Raw genomic sequence first — 21,935 nt, forward strand, 5'->3', positions numbered from 1 at the left:
CCTCCTAACCATTCCCACATACAAAAAAAAAACAAAACAAAAAACAAACAAACAAAAAAAAACTGTCAAGTGAGTGACATGAAGTAAAATAAAAATATGAGTTTTCTCCTATGATATCAATTTGAATACTCTTTTGAAATTAGTAAGGATCAAATTATATCATGGAAATATATTCTTCGAGGGGATGGTAGGTGTTGGCTGAGAGCTCATTTTTTATATGCTAAGTATGTGCTTGGATTGCCTGTTGAGTAGAATGACTAATTTATTGTCCAAACCCAGACACTTTTTAAGTGTGAAAAGGAGAGAAGTTAATCACCATGGCAGGACTTTAGGGGTAAAATAAGACTGTCCCCAGCAAACTAGGATGTGAGTACCGCTGTACAGAGAAACCCTGCACCAAAAACAGGACGTTCTTTCTTGCACCTTTCCCCTGCCTCTTTAAATACTTCCCTGCTTACTTGATACTGGGTAGGCTCTCCACACACCTGTGTTTTACTCACCTTGATTTGCACCTGGTGTGTTGTCCTTCTTTCTTTCATTACTGGCAAAACTTAGTGTAGTGCCCTCCTTCTCCTTATACGAACCTGCCCTCCAGCATCCAGCACAAAACTGCCTTTCTCCCGCATCCAGGCCGGACTGAGCAGTCACTAAATGCCTGCCAGGATTTCCTAGAGGCTGGGTTTTGTAAGGACACATTTGCTTCTTGACAGTGTAATAATTTGATTATACTGATTATGTGTTCTTCATGCACAATCCCCATTCCAGGCTGATTGCTCTCAGAGTTTTATTATAGAAACGCCTCAAGGCATAGTTAGTCTTGTAGACAGAAAATGCCTTCTGCGTTTTAAGAGAGTTGCTTTTTGTTTTCAAGAGCAATACTGGAGAACTCTAATCCACAAGTTGGTGCCTTAAACAGCGAGGTTTTTGTCTTTGGTTTTGTTTTAGAGAAAAGCAAAGAGGAAGCATAAAATTAGAAACTGGTGGGGTCTCTGAAAAACTGTCATGATGCCTGTTATTCTTGTTCATGGTCTAGGACATACAACTGTAAGAGCTGGACACATTGGTGATTCAAATGCTGAGGGAACTTAATCTGTTTCCTAGATGGATCCTTGGAAAATGAGTTCTGGCCATTAAATAAATACCAATGTGCTATAGCAGCGGTAGATTATAAATAGCAGTACTGCATAAAGATCAAAGAGGATGGGTGGCATATCACTCCCCACACCACCCGCAGTCAACTGCCACCCTTGAGAGCTGTCGAAAATCAGCCAAACTTCCCACCAACCTGAAAGAGATACCAATGAGCATTGAGAGATATTGAGGATGTGGGGAACCCTGCGGGAAACAGGTCCAGAGACGAGGGTGTGAGGTTTTCCTGAGGAACAAGCCAAGATGGTTGCGTCTGCCCAGGAAGAGATGATACCCAGAGTACCTGACACTAGGTACTCCTCCACCTTCCCCGTCTGTCACTTTGAGAAGGGTACAATGTAGAGAAGACTATGTTAATTTGCATAGAGACAATTTACCAGGATTTAACTAATTTCAAAGAATGATTTTTTGTCTTTTAATGTAACAAAAGTTACATTTTCTGTACATCTATCTATAGATTACATACCAAACAGCTTTTCAAACAAAAGAGAAGAAATCAAGAACTCAAAGGCACTACATAGCTATAATTTGCCAGGTCCTGTGTTTGGTATTTTACATACATTATCTCATTTATCCTTCAAAATCACTCATATATTTAGAATTATTCAGAATCCCCATCCCCCACCTCTACCCCCCCCAAAAAAGAGAAATGCATGAAGCATTATTCAAAAGGCTTGAATGCAGATAGTTTATTTTGTGAAGCTGCCCTAAGGGACGTATGTGGGTGGTGGGGCAGATGAGGCAGGGCAGGAAGAAAAGCCAGTCAGTTATCTTTTGGGGCTTTGTCACTGTGAGCAGCTGTGGCTTCATCTAGCAGCGGTGCTGAGAGATTGTGGAGAAAGCACTTCAGACTTGTCTTCCCAGGTGCCCAAAGAAGGGAATGTTTTATGTCAGCTAACATTTCCTCATTGGTCGTGGGCTCCCTTAATATTCTAAGTTTGTGCATGTGTCAGAATACCTGAGTTGTTTTGGTGATTTGGGGTCATACGTAGGTACTAACAGAAGACCGTCCTTTGACTTAACATGTATGACAGATTTGGGGATCGTTTGTAGGTACTAACAGAAGACCTCCCCCTTTGACTTAACATGTACTACAGATTCGGGGGAACTAAGTAAACTGGAAAAGTTAATTCAGTTTCTCTGTTTTATGGAAATAAATAATATATTTGAAGTAATAAAATATATTATAAAAGACAAGATATTTGACAGAAGCTTTTCCTCAGTGCCTACAAAAATATATATTTTAAGCAGTTGATTATTTTGAATAATTCTATAATTTATTTGTTAATTTTAATTGTACAGTAATAATTTACTCTCAAATGATCAGCATTTGGCATATCCACTGGCCCCCTCCTCCAGGGTCATGCTCTTTCCTGGGTTTCTAGGTGACCTTCTTTTACACACTGGTTTTGCCTCCTCAAGCTTCTTTGATGGTACCTTCCCATTCACCATTCATTTAAATATTGAGAGATACAAGGGCTTTGTCTTTTGACCCATTTTTTATCTACATTTATTCTACCAATGATTTATCAAGCTTCCAAGATACAAATATCATCTTCTTTCTGATAACTCATAAATTTATATTTCCAGTCCAGATATCTTTCTGCTCACTCATCATTTTCAATAGCTGATAAATATCTAGCACAAATTCGACAGGTACAAAACGAACCCACACAGCATAAACACCCTCCTTCCTTTGAAGTTTTCTAGTAAATGGGAATACAATTTTGCCAGTTGCTTAGCCGAAAAAAATTAGAGTAATCTTAGAGTTCTCTCTTTTTCTTTTTCACTCTTCATATTTATCTTATCAACAAATTCTCTGAGATTGACCTTTAAAATACATGTGAAATCTGGCCCCCTCCTCACTCTCTCAAGTCCAAGGTTCTCTTACCTCTCCCCTCGCCACTGGTCTCCACACTTCTGCCTTTGCCCCTCTTTAGTCTTTTCTCAGCAGAGCAACTGGACATTTCTTGAGGAGGAGCAGATCATATCACTGCTCTGCTTTAATCCACCTCCTTCAGATTCAAAGCCAAGTTCTTACTGGGATCCTTACATGATCTGCCCCTCCAACTTTATCTCCTTTACTCATCTCTTTCTGGTTTTCCCATCCCAGCCTCCTCACTGCTTCTGGAAACATGTCTCAGAGCCAGGAGTCAAGGCTAGTCCCTATCCTGATTCTCGTCCCTCAGGTATCCCTACAACAAGGATTCTCATTTTCTGCAGCTTATAGATTGATGCCAAAATGGAAACAAGCTCAGTTGAAAATGAATGACTACAATTGGAAATTTATGCCAAAGGAAGGTGATTATTGCTGCTCGCAAGTTTATAAAGAAGTGTCTGAGGCACTGAGAGCCTCAGTTGCTAAGAATCTAGGTTCTCTCTGTGGAAAGATGTAAAGACATTCTGTAGATCACTCTATCTTTCTTTGTTAAAAAAATGAAATAATGGTGTTCTTTATTATTTTAGTTAGTTCTCCCCTTGTACTGGTGAAATATAAAGTCTTTCAGATGGAATACACTTTGGTCTTCATTCGGATTTACTAGCCAACCTGAAAGGTACTTAAAAATAAAATTATGACCTAAGATTAGAGAAGCAAATAACAGGAAATTTTTTTTTTCAATTGTGTTATGCTAAGTTATTAAGAGATATTTAGAAATGTATTCTGATTTATGTGCATTTAGGCTCACTTTTTATTAGTATCCGTCCACTTGGATCACATTCAATGACAATTGTCTTTATAAGTAACCTAATTTCTTCTTAAATTACAATGGGCTATTTTGATAACTTAGGCTCATATAACACTATTTCAAAAATATTTGTTTAAGTCTTTGAAAATGTTTTCTACTCAGAAACTGAAGAACAGAGCCTTTAAGCATAAAATATACTACATGCCTTAAAACATCCTATGCAGTTGGAAGGACAAGTCAGACTAATAGAAACATGATGTATTTATTGAGTATGTGATAAGAACTAGAATAAAATTATCAGCAAATATGTGAAAATTGTCTAAAAGTGCTATAAAAGTTAAAAATGAGTAGGTGGTCAATAAGAAATAATTTGGAAAGCAATTTGAGGTGATAGGATTTGGAATGATCTTTGAAGAATTTGAATATATAGAATGAACAGATGAGGATAACACAGGAGCAAATATGTGATAGTTTAGGTGATCAAAGCCCACTTTAGCAACATCTGGTGGCATGGACTGAGCAGAATAAAGGGACTGGTTGAGAAATATTAGAAAATAAAGGTATTCTTTGGTGGATCGTATTATGAAGATTCTATAATCCAGGCAGGAAATTTTAATTGCTAATCTTTGAAGACATTTAAAATTATTGAATGGGTAGTGACAAACATTATTATGAAGTTTTAGTAAATATGAGAGCCTCCTAATTTAGCACATTTATCCTTAAGAATATCTAACAAATAAGATAGTTCTCATTCTACAGTATTACAAAAAATCTTTGCTTTTAGCCAATGTAGAGTCTTAAATTGGAGTTTGGTTTGAAGTGAAATTTCTAAATGTGATATTTTGTTAAAGAAATTTCTAATTTTTATACAATTTGTTGCATATGAGATTAATTTGTTTTTAAGTTGTTTTAATGTTTTAGTAATTTTATGTTTAGGCAAGCAAAAGTAAAGGTCTGTTTCTAGGTTTAGTTAGATAACAATAATGGTTTCATTTAATTTAATTAACAGCAGGACCAATTAATTCTGAAAAGTTCATCAAATTCCACTTTCTTACAGTGTACACTATATAATTTATATGTCTGCTTGTTTTTTTACAACCTGATATTTCTAATACAACTACTAGAAAAATTTAAAAACAATAGTCTGTAAGTTTGCTGTATGATGTGATCTGTAGAAATATTGAATATCTAAATTGCTCGATTTATTACTTGATTTATCATCATCATTAGACATGATAGTACAACTTACACATGTGCCCAGTCTTGTTATATTTTCTTATGGGAAGATTGTTCATGATTTTTCACCATCATAGATAAGATTCACTGTCATTTCAGCTATAAAATATTTTGGCAGCAGTACTTCTTAAACAGTGAGTATCTGAATCACTTGTTGGAGCACAGACCCCTGGTCCCATCTCCAGAGATTTATGAGATCTGGAGTGGGAACTGGGAATTTGCATTTCTGATCAGCTACTAGTTGAAATTGATACTGCTTGTGCATAGAACACATTTAAGTAGAACAGTTCTAAGACATGCACACTGACTCAAGTGATTTTTTATCACTTTTTCTTGGACATGTCATGAATTCATCAAACATGTTTATTGAAACAAAGTGAAAGCTTCAGACAATTATTAGGAAAAGTCTTTTGTTGTGACATTCCTTTGGCTTTAACTAAGCAAAAGCAATTTTTCTCAATAAAGAAAAACATATCTTTGCTTTCTCTACCATTACCTCTAAATCCTTCTTTTTGTCTAAAACTACCTTGAAAAAATTTTAAATAAGTTATCAGTTTGAAAGGGATTTTTTTTTCTTTTTTACAGTCTGACTTCCTAAATATAGTAACTTCTTAATCTACGTAACAGTTGATAAGCTCTTATTTGTTTTAGGGGCATTAAATCAGCATGCAAGTCTATCTGTTGTAGCTGAAAAAAGATAGTTATTATTAAAACATTGCTACTGGAAAACATTGTGTTTTGAAGATCCAGCACAGCTGGGATCTGTATACTACCTCAAGCACCAGATGTTCCATTTGCTGTTGTTAATTTAGAATTATTTACACACATGGATGGGTGAGCCGAAGGGTGGGGAGGCACAACAATTCTTACTAGTTCAAAGTTTGTTAATTGTTTTCTAGATAATACATTTTTTGCTTAAAATAACATAAGAAAGGAAAAATAAAATATACCAGAAAATGTCTTTTTCTTATCCCATACACTTCACTTGGTTTCCATTCTTTTCCAAATAGAAGATACTGTTCTTTTATCATACAGCCTTTCAAAGGTGTTTTTGCAAAAAGAAGTAAATGTAAATGCATATAGTGTCCCACTTTTTAAAAACATTTAATAGCACACAGTATTGTGAAACTTGTCTTCTTTTAACAATGTATCTCAGAGATCCTTTCATATCCATACATAAGGTTCTACCTAGTGTTCCATTTCATGGAGATGTCACAGTCCCTTCAACTAATCATCTATAGATACAGATTAACAGGTAAATATTAACAGGTAAACTTTTCTGTAACAGAACAATTCTGTTAACATAGTGTTAAGCATTGCATAAATTTTACACAGATGATCTCCTGTGTATACGATTAAATCTTAAACAAAATGTTCCTCATATGACATGTTAGGAATGAGCTGCCTACCTTTGATCCTTTTTTTCCAATTTTAAATGATATACTTTACAAATCTGTAGGACATATTACTAGAGTAGAATTTATTAGTCAAGAAATAGAGCTTAATAATTTTTGTAGGAGTTGGCAAATTACTCTAAAAGGGATTAGCTTATTTTACATAACCGTAAGCAATATATGAGTGCATTCCTCCTCCCACAGTCTTGCCAAATGAGTTAGCAAACCTCTAGATTTTTAACAGTCTGTTGAGTGAGAAATTGGCTGTCAATGTAGTTTTAATTCTCATGTCTTTTATTATGAGTGAGGTTAATGATTTTCTTAATATGTTTAAAAGCTTTTTGAATGTTTTCTTCCTGTGAATTGTCCATTATGTACTTTGCCCACTTTGGGAGAGTGGGATTATTGAACACTTCCTGCTCTGCTTGTCTTGTTCATGCCATGCAGGCATCTTTAGTTTTTATAAACTGATTTTTATCAATCTGTTCTTTTATGATTTCATGATTTTTTTTTTTAAAGATAAAAGTCTCCCACATTGAAGCCGAATACATTTGTGGAATTAGCACTATGGTTACCCAGATTAGTTGGTTTATGTGAGACTCTTCATTTCTTGCTAGAGACAGATTGCTTTCAGGAAATGTGCTACAGTGTTACCTCCTCTGCTTTGCTGAACTATGCTGAGTCCCAAAGGGTTTTGTTGTGTATCTGGCACTTTTATCCCAACTAAGGTTCCATTGCAAATACAGTTTTTCTCCTGGGTATGCACTCTCCCCCTCAGAAAGTTTATTTTTGCTGAGATTTACTACTGCTGGCTCAACTTGCTTCTAACATTTCCTTAGTAGTTTCTTACCTCCGTTCCCTTCCATGTAGCACATGAAAAGTACTTTGGCTCATTTCTAGTTTTTGAAAGCCCTTCAATATACTTTCGATTCTAGAGATGATATGTCATCAGGGCATGGATGTTAGTGTCCCCCCCAAATTCTTATGCTGAAGCCCTAAGCCCCCAATTTGGCTGTGTTCGGAGATGGGGCCTCTAAGAAACTATGGGTGTTAAAACGATGTCATATGAATAATGATCCGATAGTATTACTGCCCTTATAATAAGAGATACCAGAGAGCTGTTCTCTCTCCCGCTTTCCTCATTTGCATGAACCGAGGAATGCAAAGGGGTCGAATCCTAAGGCAGATAAAGGGAAATAGTGAATATACGAGTGAGTTTCCATATAGCTAAAGAGCACATGCGAAACCGATGCACTTTAGGGCCCTCCTGTTTGGAGGTATGTGCTCACCTGTAAATTCACATGATCCAGTCCCGCGGGCAGATTCTTCACAACTGTTTGGTTACCTTCTCCAAACGAAAACGATAGGATGATCATTGTTTTACTGGTCATAATGATAATAATATTATTACTAATTACCCTTGAGAGATTTATATAGGCCAGGCTCTTAGAGATATTGTCTCAGGTAATAATCGTACCATTCATACCGAACGGTTGTTGTTATGCTCGTTTAAAGTATGTGAACTCAGAATCTAGCAGTTTAGCTGCCTGGATGACACCGTTTACTAATTATGACTGGCAGAGCCAGGACTCAAACTCAGATCAGCCTGAATTCAAAGACCCTGCTTTTCACCTGGATAATCTGGATAGTTCCTCCAAGAAAGACAAGGTATATAATGAAGAATTCACTCTCTATTATGATAATTTATAAAGTTAACATGATGTGTGTGAACTAGTGTGAATAATCCTTTTTTTCTATTTAACCATATCTAAAATGAATTTGGTCATCTACATGTACAAAACCATGCTAATAAAGATGTGTCACATATATAGATTTTTTTTTTTATGTAACAGAATATTCTATCAGCTAATAAAGTAAAATCTATTTTTATCTTGGATTTAAACTTATAGATTTTAAAGTTTTTGAAATAAGAAAGGATTGCTGTCTACTGATTTGAAAGAATATATACTTTTAAAGGATACAGGACCTATATGTTCATAAGATATTGAATATTTAAATTATTGTAGTTTCTTACAATTGTGTGATATGTGGTAGTTAAAAATAACATGATAGATCTGTAGTGAACATGCCATATATTTATTTTTATGGTAAAAAAGCAATTATAAAATGTCAATATAACATGACTCAGTGTAAAAGAGTATCAATTTAGTTTTCTTCATTTATTCTCTGTTAGATATGGTTATTAATTATTAAATTCAGGACTATATACACATTAATTTTATATGTGAAAAGTGGAACTTAAGGGAAGAAAGGATAAAAATTTTTGTGTTGTTTTGTTTTGTTTTTCACTTTTCCCTTTATACCAATTGTATTGTTTTCATTTATTTATTTTCTTACCATGAGCAGGTAACACTTTTAAAATTAAAAAAAAAAATAGTAAAATCATGATAATAATGTTTTCAGGTTAAAAAGTATAAAACTAGAAAATATACATTTAATTATTTGGAGAACCAATACAAATACCTTTTAAATATTCCCAGAAAAGATACACCAGATGAAAAGCATTCATTTTTATAGGACCACAAGGTAGTGATTATATTAACAATGTGGCAAATTCCCCATGTAAGCATATCATCAGCCTTTTATCCAATAATACCCTGGAGGACATTACACAGTTTTGTTGCTTTGTTTTCACCATGATTCAATGAAGTTATTCTTCAGTAGCCAATGAGAGTTTACTGGAGTGTCCACTGGGAGTTTATTACTACCAGGAGAGTTCCTGATGTTCAGTCTTTTGAATGATTATATTATGTGAACATATTCTCTAATTGCTAAGAACTATAAAATAGCATAAACAGAATAATGCAATAACTGGAAATATGAACATCAAGTTGCAAATAAAATCTCAATGAGTTTTCGGATAGTAAAAGTAAAACACTTTATTTACTTCCTAAGCTCCTTCAAAAAATTTGATAGTTTATGTGTCTCATTCTATTAATATGGCAACATTTAGTAACACCTTGAAATATTAGGATTAAATTTTATTTTATGTGTCTGAGAGACTTATAGCAAAGTAGTTGAGGAAGTTCCTCCAATATTTCCCTATGTTTTTTTCCTTTACCATATATCAACATCATAAGAAAATTTTTCTGCTATTTAAATGATCCCACCTATGTATAGGTTGTTCCTAGATTTTATCCTAGTTTTCATGGAAAGGAATAATCAGACTCCTGTAAGCCATAAATAAGTTCTTTATTTTATTGCAGCTAACAGAAGACATTTAAATATGTATGACTTTTATTTTCCTAAGCTTGTAGAAATATAGACAATGGTAATGTGGGAGAAAAATTACATTTATCTTAAACATTTGTACAGTCGGTTATCATAGTACACAAGCTTATTTTTTAATTTTAGGATAATGCACTAGATTTAATAAAAACAAAAAACTTCCTTATGTTTATCTTTAAATTTTGTGCATAAAAAAATAACAGTAAAAATAAATATGAGTCAATTTCTGAAGTGACATAGCTATATAACAACATATAATAGTACTTATTAATACATTACAAGGGATTATTATGAATCAGAAAGTTCTCAAAAAAATTTTTGGCTCATATAACACTAAATACAATTTATAGAGTAAGTAGTACTATCAGACTCATTCATCATTCAGGAAACTGAAACTTTAAGATATCAATTACCTTACATCTCAAGGACTGATGGCAAGGAGACAAATGCATAATGATTCAAACCTGTGTCTATTTAAATCCAATGTTAGAGAAAAATAGTGAACTCAGAATTGGCTTCAAAATTTCATCTCTCAGGCAAGCTATTTGAATGCTGTGAAACAGTATTTTCAGGTAGAAGATGGTCATAAAACAATTTAAATAAAATAATGGCTTTAAGCATATAGCCCATTTTATGGAATTTAGTATATATGTTTAAAATGCTAAGTTCTGTTACGTCACTCTATAAATATATGTTAATATAAATTCAATGTAAAAGATAGATTGGTGGTATGTGGGTCTTTCATAAATAAAGACACTGATTTAATTAGCAGTGCAATTTTTTTTTTCTCCCCTAAAATACTTGATCGCTAGGCTTCTGTGATACCCCACCTACTCCTTCCAACCACCATGGCACTGTGTTTCGTTTCTATTTCTTATATTGGCTCCTGATCCCTTGCCCTTAACTCTAAATGCTGAATGCCCAATACTGAGCTCCATGCCATACACCCTTCTCTATTCGGTCTCTTCTAACATGGCCTTATCACTCCATGGTTTTAACTTACCTGCTGACTCTTAGGTGGTGACACCAGTGTACAGATCTGTCCGACTGTCTTCATCATGAGAATAGCATATAATGGGACAGTCTGAGGGGTACTATCTTGTCAAGTAGATATAACAGGCTTACAATATGATGTTAGAGTAGAATATACTCGTAAGAGTTTGTTTGGAATGGTGGAAGATAAATTTGACCTTGAATAGCAGTATGAATTTCTATTAATAATCAGATCATTTGTACACACGCCACACATACCTTTTCTCTTTGGGACAATTTTTCAAATTTTCTCATTAATTTAATTTCAGAAATACAGTATCTCAGAGTTAAACAATGTTATGGTTCCTATATATTTATATTTTCTATAGAAAACTATGTGTAACACAGCTTTAAATTCAAAGTGGATTTGACTCCATATTTTACATAAAACTTTGACATATATTTGGCATGCTAAAATGTAACACTTCATTTTCTTATAAATAGCAATTAAGATGTTATATATATATAGTTTAATGAAGACAAGTTTCTATATAAAGAAACTAAAATCTCCCCGTCAAAAGGGGAACTCATATTCCTGACTTTTTATAAAAGATAAGCCTGTTTCCTGTAGAAATGTTTGAAAGCAATATACTAGAGAAAAGCTGAATTTTTTCAATTCCATTATAGCTTTATAACTAAATATCGTTTTGGGTATGCATTAGTTTGGGACATTTATGTGTTTATTTTCTAAAAATGTGTGTCTCCAAAAACATTTTCAAAACATATGGGGAATATTTTTTTTTTAATTACATACATACTGTACATTATAGGGATGGAAAATGAGAGCTCTAAGAAAAGGCACACAAGTATTAAATATTCATTATCAAGGCATTATGCAAATACTCTGCCTCTTAATGTTTAACTTTAATTTCTTTTCAGGAATTATACTATCCAAATTATAATTAAAATACTTTCTAATATCCAGATCATGGAAAATAATCCTAATACATGCAAATGGTGCATATAATATAATATTTCATGTATAAAGCATAGAGTTCTTACTTTTAAGAGATATACTTTGATTTTTATTTTCCCTGCAATAGTGGTAGATTTTGACTGAGTCATCCAGGTCCTCTTGACTTTGTCCATAACTCTGATTAATTCTCATAGGGATATTATTATTAGACCTACTTTACATATAAGAAAATGTGGCTAAGGTCACATGACTAATAAATGAGGCATTTAAAACTGATACAAGCACAAACTAGTTCTGTTTGTTTGTGTAGCTGAGTCTTGACTGTGAGTGTAAGATTATACTAATCATTAAGGTACAGAGATTAAAGTTAAATCCTTGCAGGAGGTCAGTCTAATTTGGAAGACAGACAAGGAAATGCAATAAGTCATGTGATAAATGTGACTTTAGAGGAGGAAAAAAATTCTTTTACCTTTTAGATTCTTCATTAGGCTTCTGTAATAAAACAAATTAACAAGAAATTAGATTAGATAGATGATAGATAGATAGATAGATAGATAGATAGATAGATAGATAAATAGATAGATAGATAGATTTAATGTAAGTTAAATCCTCCTTATGAGGAATCCTCACAAGGAAATGAAGACTCAAACACATAGTTTAAAGCAGGCATTTTTACACTGAATAGGACAGAGTAGTAAATAGTGAAAAGAGACAAGGCAAAGGGGCTTGTGCTAGTTAGTTAATTGAGTAAAAGAATGACTAGAAGATAAGAGTTCTGTTAGCAATGTGTATTTGTACAAATTTCTCTTGTCTTCAACTTTCCACCCTTGTGATAGAATGTGTCTTTCCTTCCAGTATGAGGGGACATCTCTCATAGGGCAGCTTTTTTTCTCTAATCTTAGAGGAGTCAGTATGCCCTGTTTGCATCTGGTGTTTTTCAACTGCCTGTACCTTAAAGTAATATACTTTTGTGGTGGAATATTCTAAACTTTTTGATGATAGTAGAGAAAACAGGGGAGCTTGGTGACAAAGTGGATGGACTCTGAGGAATTGCTTGGGGGACTGGTTATTTGCTGATCATTAAAACAGAGAAATGGGTTTTTCACTTAGAACAAAACAGCTTATAAAGAGGCATAAAGGTTAGCAAGAGAACGGCACAGTCAAGAGAGAGTGGACATGGCAAAATATGGGCAGGTCATGGTGTTTCCTGGGGAGACATTGAAGATGACAAGACAGTGAAAAAGTGTCAAATATCGAAAAGCTATGAATTTCACGTGCAAGTTTTGTGAGTCTGTTCTGGAGGTGATGTAAAGACATAGAAGATTTTCTGGAGGAGATAATATATAGCTAGAGGACATATTTCAAAAGTAAAGACATTGTGAGAGACCTCTGGGTGAGTATCATCCCCTCTGTTTGCATTGCATAGTGCTGTGTGCTGCAGATGACATGGGTACAGCATAAGATTTGATTTTTGACGTCAGAGGAAAGAGAGAGAAAAGTAAGACGTGCACATTTTAACATTTGTGATAAAAGTTTCAGAGAAGGCTAACACCAAAAATAAATTCTCTGGAATTTGGAATAGAATACCATCCGTTATTTCTCCATGTTTTTTATTCTGTTTTTCCTTTCCTTTCTTTCCTTCCTCTGTACTTTATTTCACAAATCCTACCCAAAGTCCAAAGCCATGGAGATTATCCTGTTTCAGCTCAATGGTTGTTAAATGAGGGTTAAGTTCAGCTCTGAGTAACAGAAATACAAAATAGCTGTGGCTTTAAAAAGACTAACATATTTTCTCTTTTAACTGAGCTGAGAGGAAGGCATCCCGGGACTCATGTACTCCTGTCTCTGCTCTACGGTCTTCTCTGGATAAAGTTGTTTGATCCCTCTATCCTCAGGCTGTGCTACTCATTCTCATGGTCCACAAGGAGTCTCTAGCCACACAGTCAGGATTCATGTGACACATTAGAGGAAGAGAAAAGAATAGAGGAGATACATGTCAACAGTCTTCAAGGGAAATTTCCTGGAAAGTTAACATACAATACTTCTGCTTTTGTGCCATTGGCTACAACTTAGTCCTTGAGTAATACCCAGCTACAAGCGAGGCTAGGAAACGTAGTTTTTATCCTGGAGAAGCAGTGTATAAGAGACTTGTGCTTGTCAAGGTGTGCAAGGTGCTTAATGATGGAAACCAGATAGTGAGGTCACTATCTGCACCAGTATAATTCTTTTAGTATTTTTAAAAATATTTTAAATCAAAATGAATAACCATTTTAAAATTTATTTCATAAAATCCTATGTGTGAAATAAAAATATATGTACATATATGTACTATTTTTTTTCAACAAGAACATAATCAAGGATAAAAATAGTGTGATAGGTAGAAATACTTCTGGAAGACAGAAGAAATTAACAGTAACAATTTGTCACTCTGACATGTACAAATCGGTAAGGAAACATTAAATTTGGTACCATAATTTTCAATTTTTTCTGGATAATGTCTACTAGACGTTGTGAAGTTTGGAATCAGCAACATGAAAATTGGAAGTAGTTCTATGATATTATCTATTAAAGCCAAATAGATCAGCATTGAAAATATCATCTTATAGTTGCATATACCTTCAGTACATTGTTTTTCCTACTTAGCTGTATAATTTAAAACTCACCTCAACATAAATGTTTCCATTAATCAAATTTGTGAAAGCTAAGGAGTAGTGACAATGTGAATGGTCTGTTTTACTTTCATATTTTTAGTCGGCATGGGAGGAACGTTCATACACACATATTTTACAGTATATATAAGATATTACTCATATTACTCACACGATTATGCCATTGCAAAGTTTACTAATGCATATTTAAATGATTTCATTAATTTCCTCTATGTTAAAAAGACCTTAGTGAGAAAGCAGAATTTTATTGATAAAAATGTAACTTTGTTATCCAGTACTTATGTTTCTTTGATTGTGACAGGCTTTTAAGTGAAAAGCAAAAGTCTAATGTTAACCAAATCAAAGTTTGTCAAAAAAGTTTTTCCAAACACATTCTTACAATGAAATATTTCAAGTTGAAACTTGGTATTTTAACACCACTCTTGTTGCACAAACCGGACTTAATTTGTGTATTCTCCAATTATTTATTCCTTCATTCAACAAATGTTTACTTAGTGGCTACAATATAAAAGTTTCTTCACTTGCCAATAAGGAGATATTGTGAGAAATATAACACAAAGAAAACATTAACTAGCACCTATAAAAATTATTAGTATGTTGGTCTGCAATATTTAGTAAGGATTAGATAAATGCTATGGTAATTTAGAGGTACAGTTACATTAAACTATGGTATCTAGACTTTCAATTGAAGGATTTGAGATTTTGCCTTACTTGCAAGCTAATAAGTTAGGCTGCCACAGCTTTATAGATGCTGACAAAATACATGAGTCTGGATCAGAGACAAAAGACTTTAATGCCATAGCACACTTGGCAGTGTAAGATTCCCTAGCTCCTCACATCCCATCAGGTAATGTGAAGCAGTCAAAATATATGCCACACACACAGTATATATATGGGTTACAACTAAGGAACCTGGATTTTGGAATTTCTAGTCCCTTCTGAGGTCTTCTAGCACACTTCTACTACCTTTGTCCTAGAAGAAGATATTATCCAGTCAGAAAACGAATCTGCCCTCTGCCTCCAAGGGAGGTAACTATCTTTCTTCCAAGGCTGTTTGCTATGCAAATATTCTTGAAAAGACAGCGTGAAACAAAGCTGTCAATACTTCTTTCTCAGACGTGAAGACACACAAAAGATCTAAATAGAATTGTTTCTCCAGACAGAGAAATCTTTGTGGAGAAATACTCTTCTGTCTAGGTCTCAGAGGATAGGTTTTACTAAATGAAGTTTGTAGAGTAAAGCTATTAAGGCAAAGAAAATTGAATGAACCATGTCAGGGAGTAATACCTGTAAGTACAGGTGTAGTGTTTTCATTACTGTCTCTAGGAAACGTAAATGAATATTTCCAACAGAAAAAAAAAAAAACACAATATGCAAAAGTTAATGCTTTCTAATTTATTTATGTTATTATTTAGATATTTCATTGTATTTTACAGAGAGTTGCATCTATATATATATATATCTGTTTATATCTAGATATCTATATCTACATATAGATATACATTTTTAAAGTAAATGCAATTCATTATATCAAAATCTTGGAGCTGTGGGAATATCCTGAAATAATCAGATTGAAAGTGAAATATTGATTTGGGAGTTGGTTGGGAATAAAATCACAGCCCTGGATACAACTGCATATGGTTCATGAGTATTTGGTTTTTGACTGTAAGCAAGAGCTATATAATCAAATTGACACTGAAGGAGAAGCGTATAATTCATTATTAAACAGAAAAATTATCAATTGAGAGAAAAAAACACCAAAGTTATGAGGGGAAAAAAACAGTAAAAGTAGACGGTAAAGGACAGGAAGGTAAAGCATAAATTCGGAAGTTGTTATAATTGGAAAATGAACAAGACCTAGACTTAGAACAAGAGCATGATACTGATATTGTTATCATTCGATCCAAAAATGATAGAAACCCTAGTTCCAGTGCCAGACACATACCTGATAATGCATCTTGCCAGGAATGGGCATTATGACTGCAGTCAACAAGTCAAAGGATAACTTAAGGTTTTAGAACACATCATCCTAAAGATAAGTAAATAAATACATACATACATGCATACACGCATACATACAGATTATAAATTGTGAAAAACTGGCTTTTATTCAGGATATTTAACTTTCACCTTATATAAGTACCCCAGGATTCAAACATAATATAAAATTCCTTATATTCAAATCTGCCTGACAGTATGATGGATTTTAATAATTCATTATGGAAAAGTTAAGTTTTATTATTTTCAAGAGGAGTTACCCTCATGAAGAACAGCCCTCTCATCGGATGGATTTACAGCTTTGACAGCTGTGCAGCAAATAACATGAACAATTGACATGTACTCCTCCACACAAGACGTCCTTACGTATCTTGCAATGAAAGTAATTCCAAAAAATATGGACTTTCCATCATATTTCATCTTCTTTTGACATTTTCTATTTAAACTAAACTTGCAAAGTCAGGTAAATTTCTACCGATAATATATAGAGAAGTCGGTAGTAATTATAATTCCAGGCTTTTTGAATATGTAAAATAATATCTTCTGTCACCCCAGATATATGAAGGATGGAATGATACATTCATGAAATAAAATTATTTTTAACAAAGACATTTTCAAAAGCAAAAGAGCAAAGAAATATTTTTTTTCCTTAAAAAAAGGAAAACATAAGGCATTCTCCAGACCTCTTTGGAGTCCTCAGTTTACAAATTAAGAATGAATTACTAAGAAAATCGAGTCAAAAGCCCAAGTTATAAGCAACAACATTTGGGGCAAATATGAAAATCTTTTTCTTTGAGAATAGTGTTTCTTTAAAGCTCTCTGAAAGATTGACTGTACTGAAGAGTTATAAATGGCTAATTCTGCATCTTCTGTGATATGACTAATAGTGTAAGTAAGGAAAATCATTTGTAAATGATGCACAGTTATTAAGTCATAAATTCAAAGAATTAGCTGAACATGCTTAAAGGTACTTCAATGAAAATTTTTGTTCATAAATGAGAAATATGAAGCTCAGAGAATATAATCTTCATAAAAATGTGATAGTTCTCTACAAAATGATCATTTGAGGTCATATCTCTTGACTAAATAGAGTGTTACTAATTCTACTACTGAAGAGGGAATAATTACAGCAGCAAGAGGACTAGTCTGTGGAAGCAATGTTGGATCACTTAGATTAAGTACTGAGCAGAGGAGGGAGGTCTGCATTGCACATTAGTGCATGTAATGCATTATTTGGAAACTACTTCTTTTGGAGTATTTTGACAGTAATGTTTTGTATCAGAGAAGGTTCTTGTTTTCAGACAACAAAAATCAACTTTACCGTTGAAGGCAGCAGATATATTTATTGGAAGAATATTGTGTAGCCATCAAAATTGATGAGGATCCTTAAGAATCAGGTTTGGCAAGAAGTATGAACCAACAGAAGTTAGGCAGTAAGAAACAATGTCAGCTACTTGCCGTGGAAACTGAGTAGCCAGAATGACTCTTAATTTGTGCAGCTGCCACTGTACTCTGTCTGTCATAGTTACTGGGCTCACCACTGCTACGTTTGGACCTTGAGACCCTTACAGCTGCCGTTGAGACATTTCTCAACTTTTCCTATAGCCATTTGTCACTTGCTCCAGGGTGCTGGATCATATAATTAACATGTGTATGTCACTAGCGCAAATTAGAAATAAGAAGTTGGAAGCAGAAAAGTCATCTGGTCCCAGGTGTTCAGAGGCAAAAGTTAGGGCTCTGGTCATCAGGATTCATATATTGACGTGTTCCATGGAAGCAGGAAGGGTGTTTAGATGTTGCTTAGTCAAAAAAATGCCAAAAATCTTCAGCATATTTCTATTGTGTTAGTCTCAGTTCGTGGTTTATTTCACTATTATGTGCATTTTAATTCTTTCTAACCTATGCAGAGATGGGTTTTCTGAAGTAGAGCAGAAAATGTTCGTATTTGGAGTCTGTTCTTTCATAATATAGTAAATGAAATTAATTTTTAAAGTACAGTAGTGATGTTTACATTTGTTCTTTCATTCCACAGAGCCTTATTTATAACTTTCCATAACTGTCACACTAAAGATTCATAAAAATATAATGTATATATAGATTAAAATGTATTTATGTATTTTTGGAATGCTGCAGGCGATGATTATTGTAAAGAAAACACTATACATATCTGTAATGCATTATAAAAGCCACTTTCTTCACCTTCTACTCATGAATTATGCTTCGTTAAACAACTTAGCATAAAGGGCAAAGATGTTAATTTCATTTAAAAATCACACCAAGAGGTGTGAACGTATTACGATAACACCTTCTATATATTCATCAACTTGACTTCTAAGAAGAAAGTTAAAGTTTCTTATTTTGAAATTTGTGACTTAAATATAAGAATATTTAGAGAAACAAGAAAGAAAAACTTTAATATAAATGACCCAAATAATTTATTAGATATACTGAAAAGAACATTAAAAGTATTTACATTTTTATAAATAAGAAAATTGAGAATCAAAGAAATTAGGTAATTCATATAAGTACATATTGTAAGTAAATTATCAAAAAAAAGAAGAAAAACTTTTCTGACTTTCTTTTCAGTGCTTTTACTGTGTTGGAACTAGAATGGCATTTCTCTTTTTATATGTTAAGAAAGTTTTTGAGTCATTTTAATGTAAATCAGTGAAAAATGTATCTTTGTTTTCAAATAATATTACAAAGTTTAATTAATATTTGCCTGATGATTACAATGAAATTCCAGTTCTCATCCAATACTATAGTTTCACAATTGTTGAAGTAAGCATTTTCAAAAACCTTAATTTATGGGGAGAGAAACTGAGAGGGTAAATGCCTTGCTCTGTGTCTTATGTGATTATTTTTTTCATCTCCTACTCAGTGTAAATATTTTCATCAATTATATAAAGAATTATACTTTGATTATTTATGTTCAATTTTTAAAATAATTTATATTGTCAAGTCAACCACCTTGTGATTCATTTAGGTCCGTATTTAAGTTTGTACTGATTTATAGGGGCAAATTTTATGGAATAAGAAAGTGATTCATCTACTATTTTTACTTGATGGAATAGTTATAATCTTGAATTGATATTTTTCTAATCTTGAAACAGACATATTTTAAATGCAGCAAAACTTACTGCAGTTTTATGTTTCAATAAGTTAATAATTTCAGTCAACTTCTTCTCTCCCAAATTCTGTTTTTTTATCGTCCAGAAATTTTTCTCAAGTTTTACTTTATCCAATTATTGTAAACCCTAAGTCCAAGTTTGCAACATTTATTTGAAAACCAAAGCATTTTCCCCTCTGTTCTTTTTGCCATTCCTTTCTTACTTACACCCTTCTTTACATTGCTATTAGATTTATGTGCAATGTCATTCCCAAGCTTGAATATCTGTCTTGCCTGTATGTGAAGACGACATGTTAGAGTATTATCTGCAGTCTTATCAAAATCCATACAAGCTATGAGTGAGCCAGTTGATATTTTCACTCATATTTGTGCCAATCTGATCCTCTAGTATGGAGTAACTTTCAATTTTATACATTTTTTCAGCCATCTTCTTTTCTGCTTTTTTTCTTTCGATTTTTTTTTTTTTTTTTACTTACTAAGCCACTTTTAATCCTAGGAAGTATTTTGTTGAAGTTCAGTGAGTCACATATAATAGGTAATTAATTTGTGTCTGTGTAATACATTTTTATCACATCTAACAAAAAAATAAATACAAAAATAAGTGAATAAAATTTGTACTTAGCATGGAGTCTCTATTAGATCACATATTGTAAGTGATCACACTACACTTAGGCATGTGTACTTATGGTCAGTTTTGACCATTTCAACACTCTCTATGGCTACATTTCTGTGTTTCAAAGAATACACACACACGCACACCCACACACATACTCATTCGTATGTGTATGTGTATATATATCCTCAATATACATATACCTGACTATATATATTCAAGTATAATATATATTCAATTACATATAATTGAATATTAGTAGTGTAGATAGGGAGGTTCATCTAAAAATATGTGTTCAGTGTGCAGGTTTATGCATGACTATATGTATGTTTGTTTGTGTATTTTCAAAAGAATTTACACACGTTCTTTGCCTGTCAGAATCACACTGCAAAATAGTATAATTCACATTCAGAGCAAACACTTAAAACTACCATGTTTTGTAATGTATATAATTTTCTCTCTTTCCATTAGGTAGAAAATGGTTGCCTGCGTTCGCCTACTGTGAAGACTTAGAATTAGACAACTATAGCTTTGATTCTCCAAGTGTTTCAGGATGTAAATGCAATCTGTCTTTATCCTGATGGACAGTTAAATCATGGACATGCTGAACAATTTACCTTGGACTGTCCTTTCAAAAGATGCTTTGGCTTCTCTCTCGAATGCTCACTAAGCATTTGTAGCTGACAAGGAAAAGAAAGAAAACTGTGAACTGGAAAGTTATCTTACAATGAAAATTACGAGCACATCTTGCATCTGTCCAGTCCTAGTGTGTCTCTGTTTTGTGCAGAGGTGTTATGGAACTGCCCACCACAGCTCCATCAAGGTGACCAGAAATCAAACCAAACACATCGAAGGCGAAACCGAAGTCCACCATCGCCCCAAAAGGGGATGGGTTTGGAATCAGTTCTTTGTTTTAGAAGAACATATGGGACCAGATCCACAATATGTTGGAAAGGTAAGTTTTTGTTTATTGGTTTATTTTTTTCCTCTTCTGGGAAATTGTGGGTGAAATGAGGATGGAGAAGCAATTGGATTTGAAGACATGGAACATTAAATGGATTATGTTATAGAATGGTGTTATTTATACTAAACAGTTCAAAATAATGATTGTAAAATATGAACTTTACCAATTATGTCACATCTCCTTAAACATTGGTCCATACACACTAGACAGAATGTTCTTTGCCAACATATTACTCTTCTTGTTCTCTCATGTAAAATGAAAACACTTAATTGAATACACAAGTAATTATATCTTTGTTACCATGAAGGTATGTTGGTACAAATTTTTTTTTTAATCTATCACTAATATTCATAAAGCTAAAAAGAAGATACTGTATCATGATATTTAATATAATTCTATTAACTGTTACAGAGATGGTATTTTCATTTGTCAGCCTTAAAAGCACATGGATATTTTTCCGATCCCATACATCAATTTCCATAAAAATATTGATATACTTTAAATATAGATTAAATATATATGGGATGTACAGGTTCTGTTAAAATTTCAAAAGTGACGTAGATAAATGATCAGTAACTTCAGATGAACTTTATTTTCTCCCAAAACTACAGAAAGGACAAATTAATGGCTTGTCGAACCCTTTAGGAAATTGTGTGCTCAGTAAAATGGGACAGTTTAAGCATGTGCCATCTAGGCTCTAGCATAAAGAATAAAGTGGGAAGTGGAGAGGCCTGATAAATTACTGATTTGATTGATCCTTGAAAGCAGCCACACTCAGGTTTGTTCAGCACCTGTGAGAGAAACAGTAGGCACCCTGATAGACTTCAGGCTCAGTAACTTCCATCTCCTCACTTGACTATTTATTTTCACTTTAGAAGTGTTAGTTCTAAAAAAAAAA

General features: G+C 33.4%; 1 protein-coding gene across 4 annotated transcripts in view; it reads left to right on the forward strand.

The window, feature by feature from the left end:
* Positions 1–20,542: 20,542 nt before the first annotated feature.
* The window catches only part of CDH18 (cadherin 18), a 252,364-nt gene continuing 250,971 nt past the window's right edge, over positions 20,543–21,935 (forward strand). For 2 of the 4 annotated variants that reach the window (XM_025043539.1, XM_025043540.1), the window contains exon 1: positions 20,801–21,028. In XM_025043539.1, coding sequence (XP_024899307.1) covers positions 20,801–21,028 — 228 coding nt within the window. Of the gene's footprint in view, positions 21,029–21,935 lie in introns of all 4 variants that reach the window. The other 2 variants (XM_006907120.1, XM_025043541.1) reach the window with 2 other exon arrangements.

The sequence above is a fragment of the Pteropus alecto genome, unplaced genomic scaffold (genome assembly GCF_000325575.1).
Source record: "Pteropus alecto unplaced genomic scaffold, ASM32557v1 scaffold152, whole genome shotgun sequence".
NCBI lineage: Eukaryota > Metazoa > Chordata > Mammalia > Chiroptera > Pteropodidae > Pteropus > Pteropus alecto.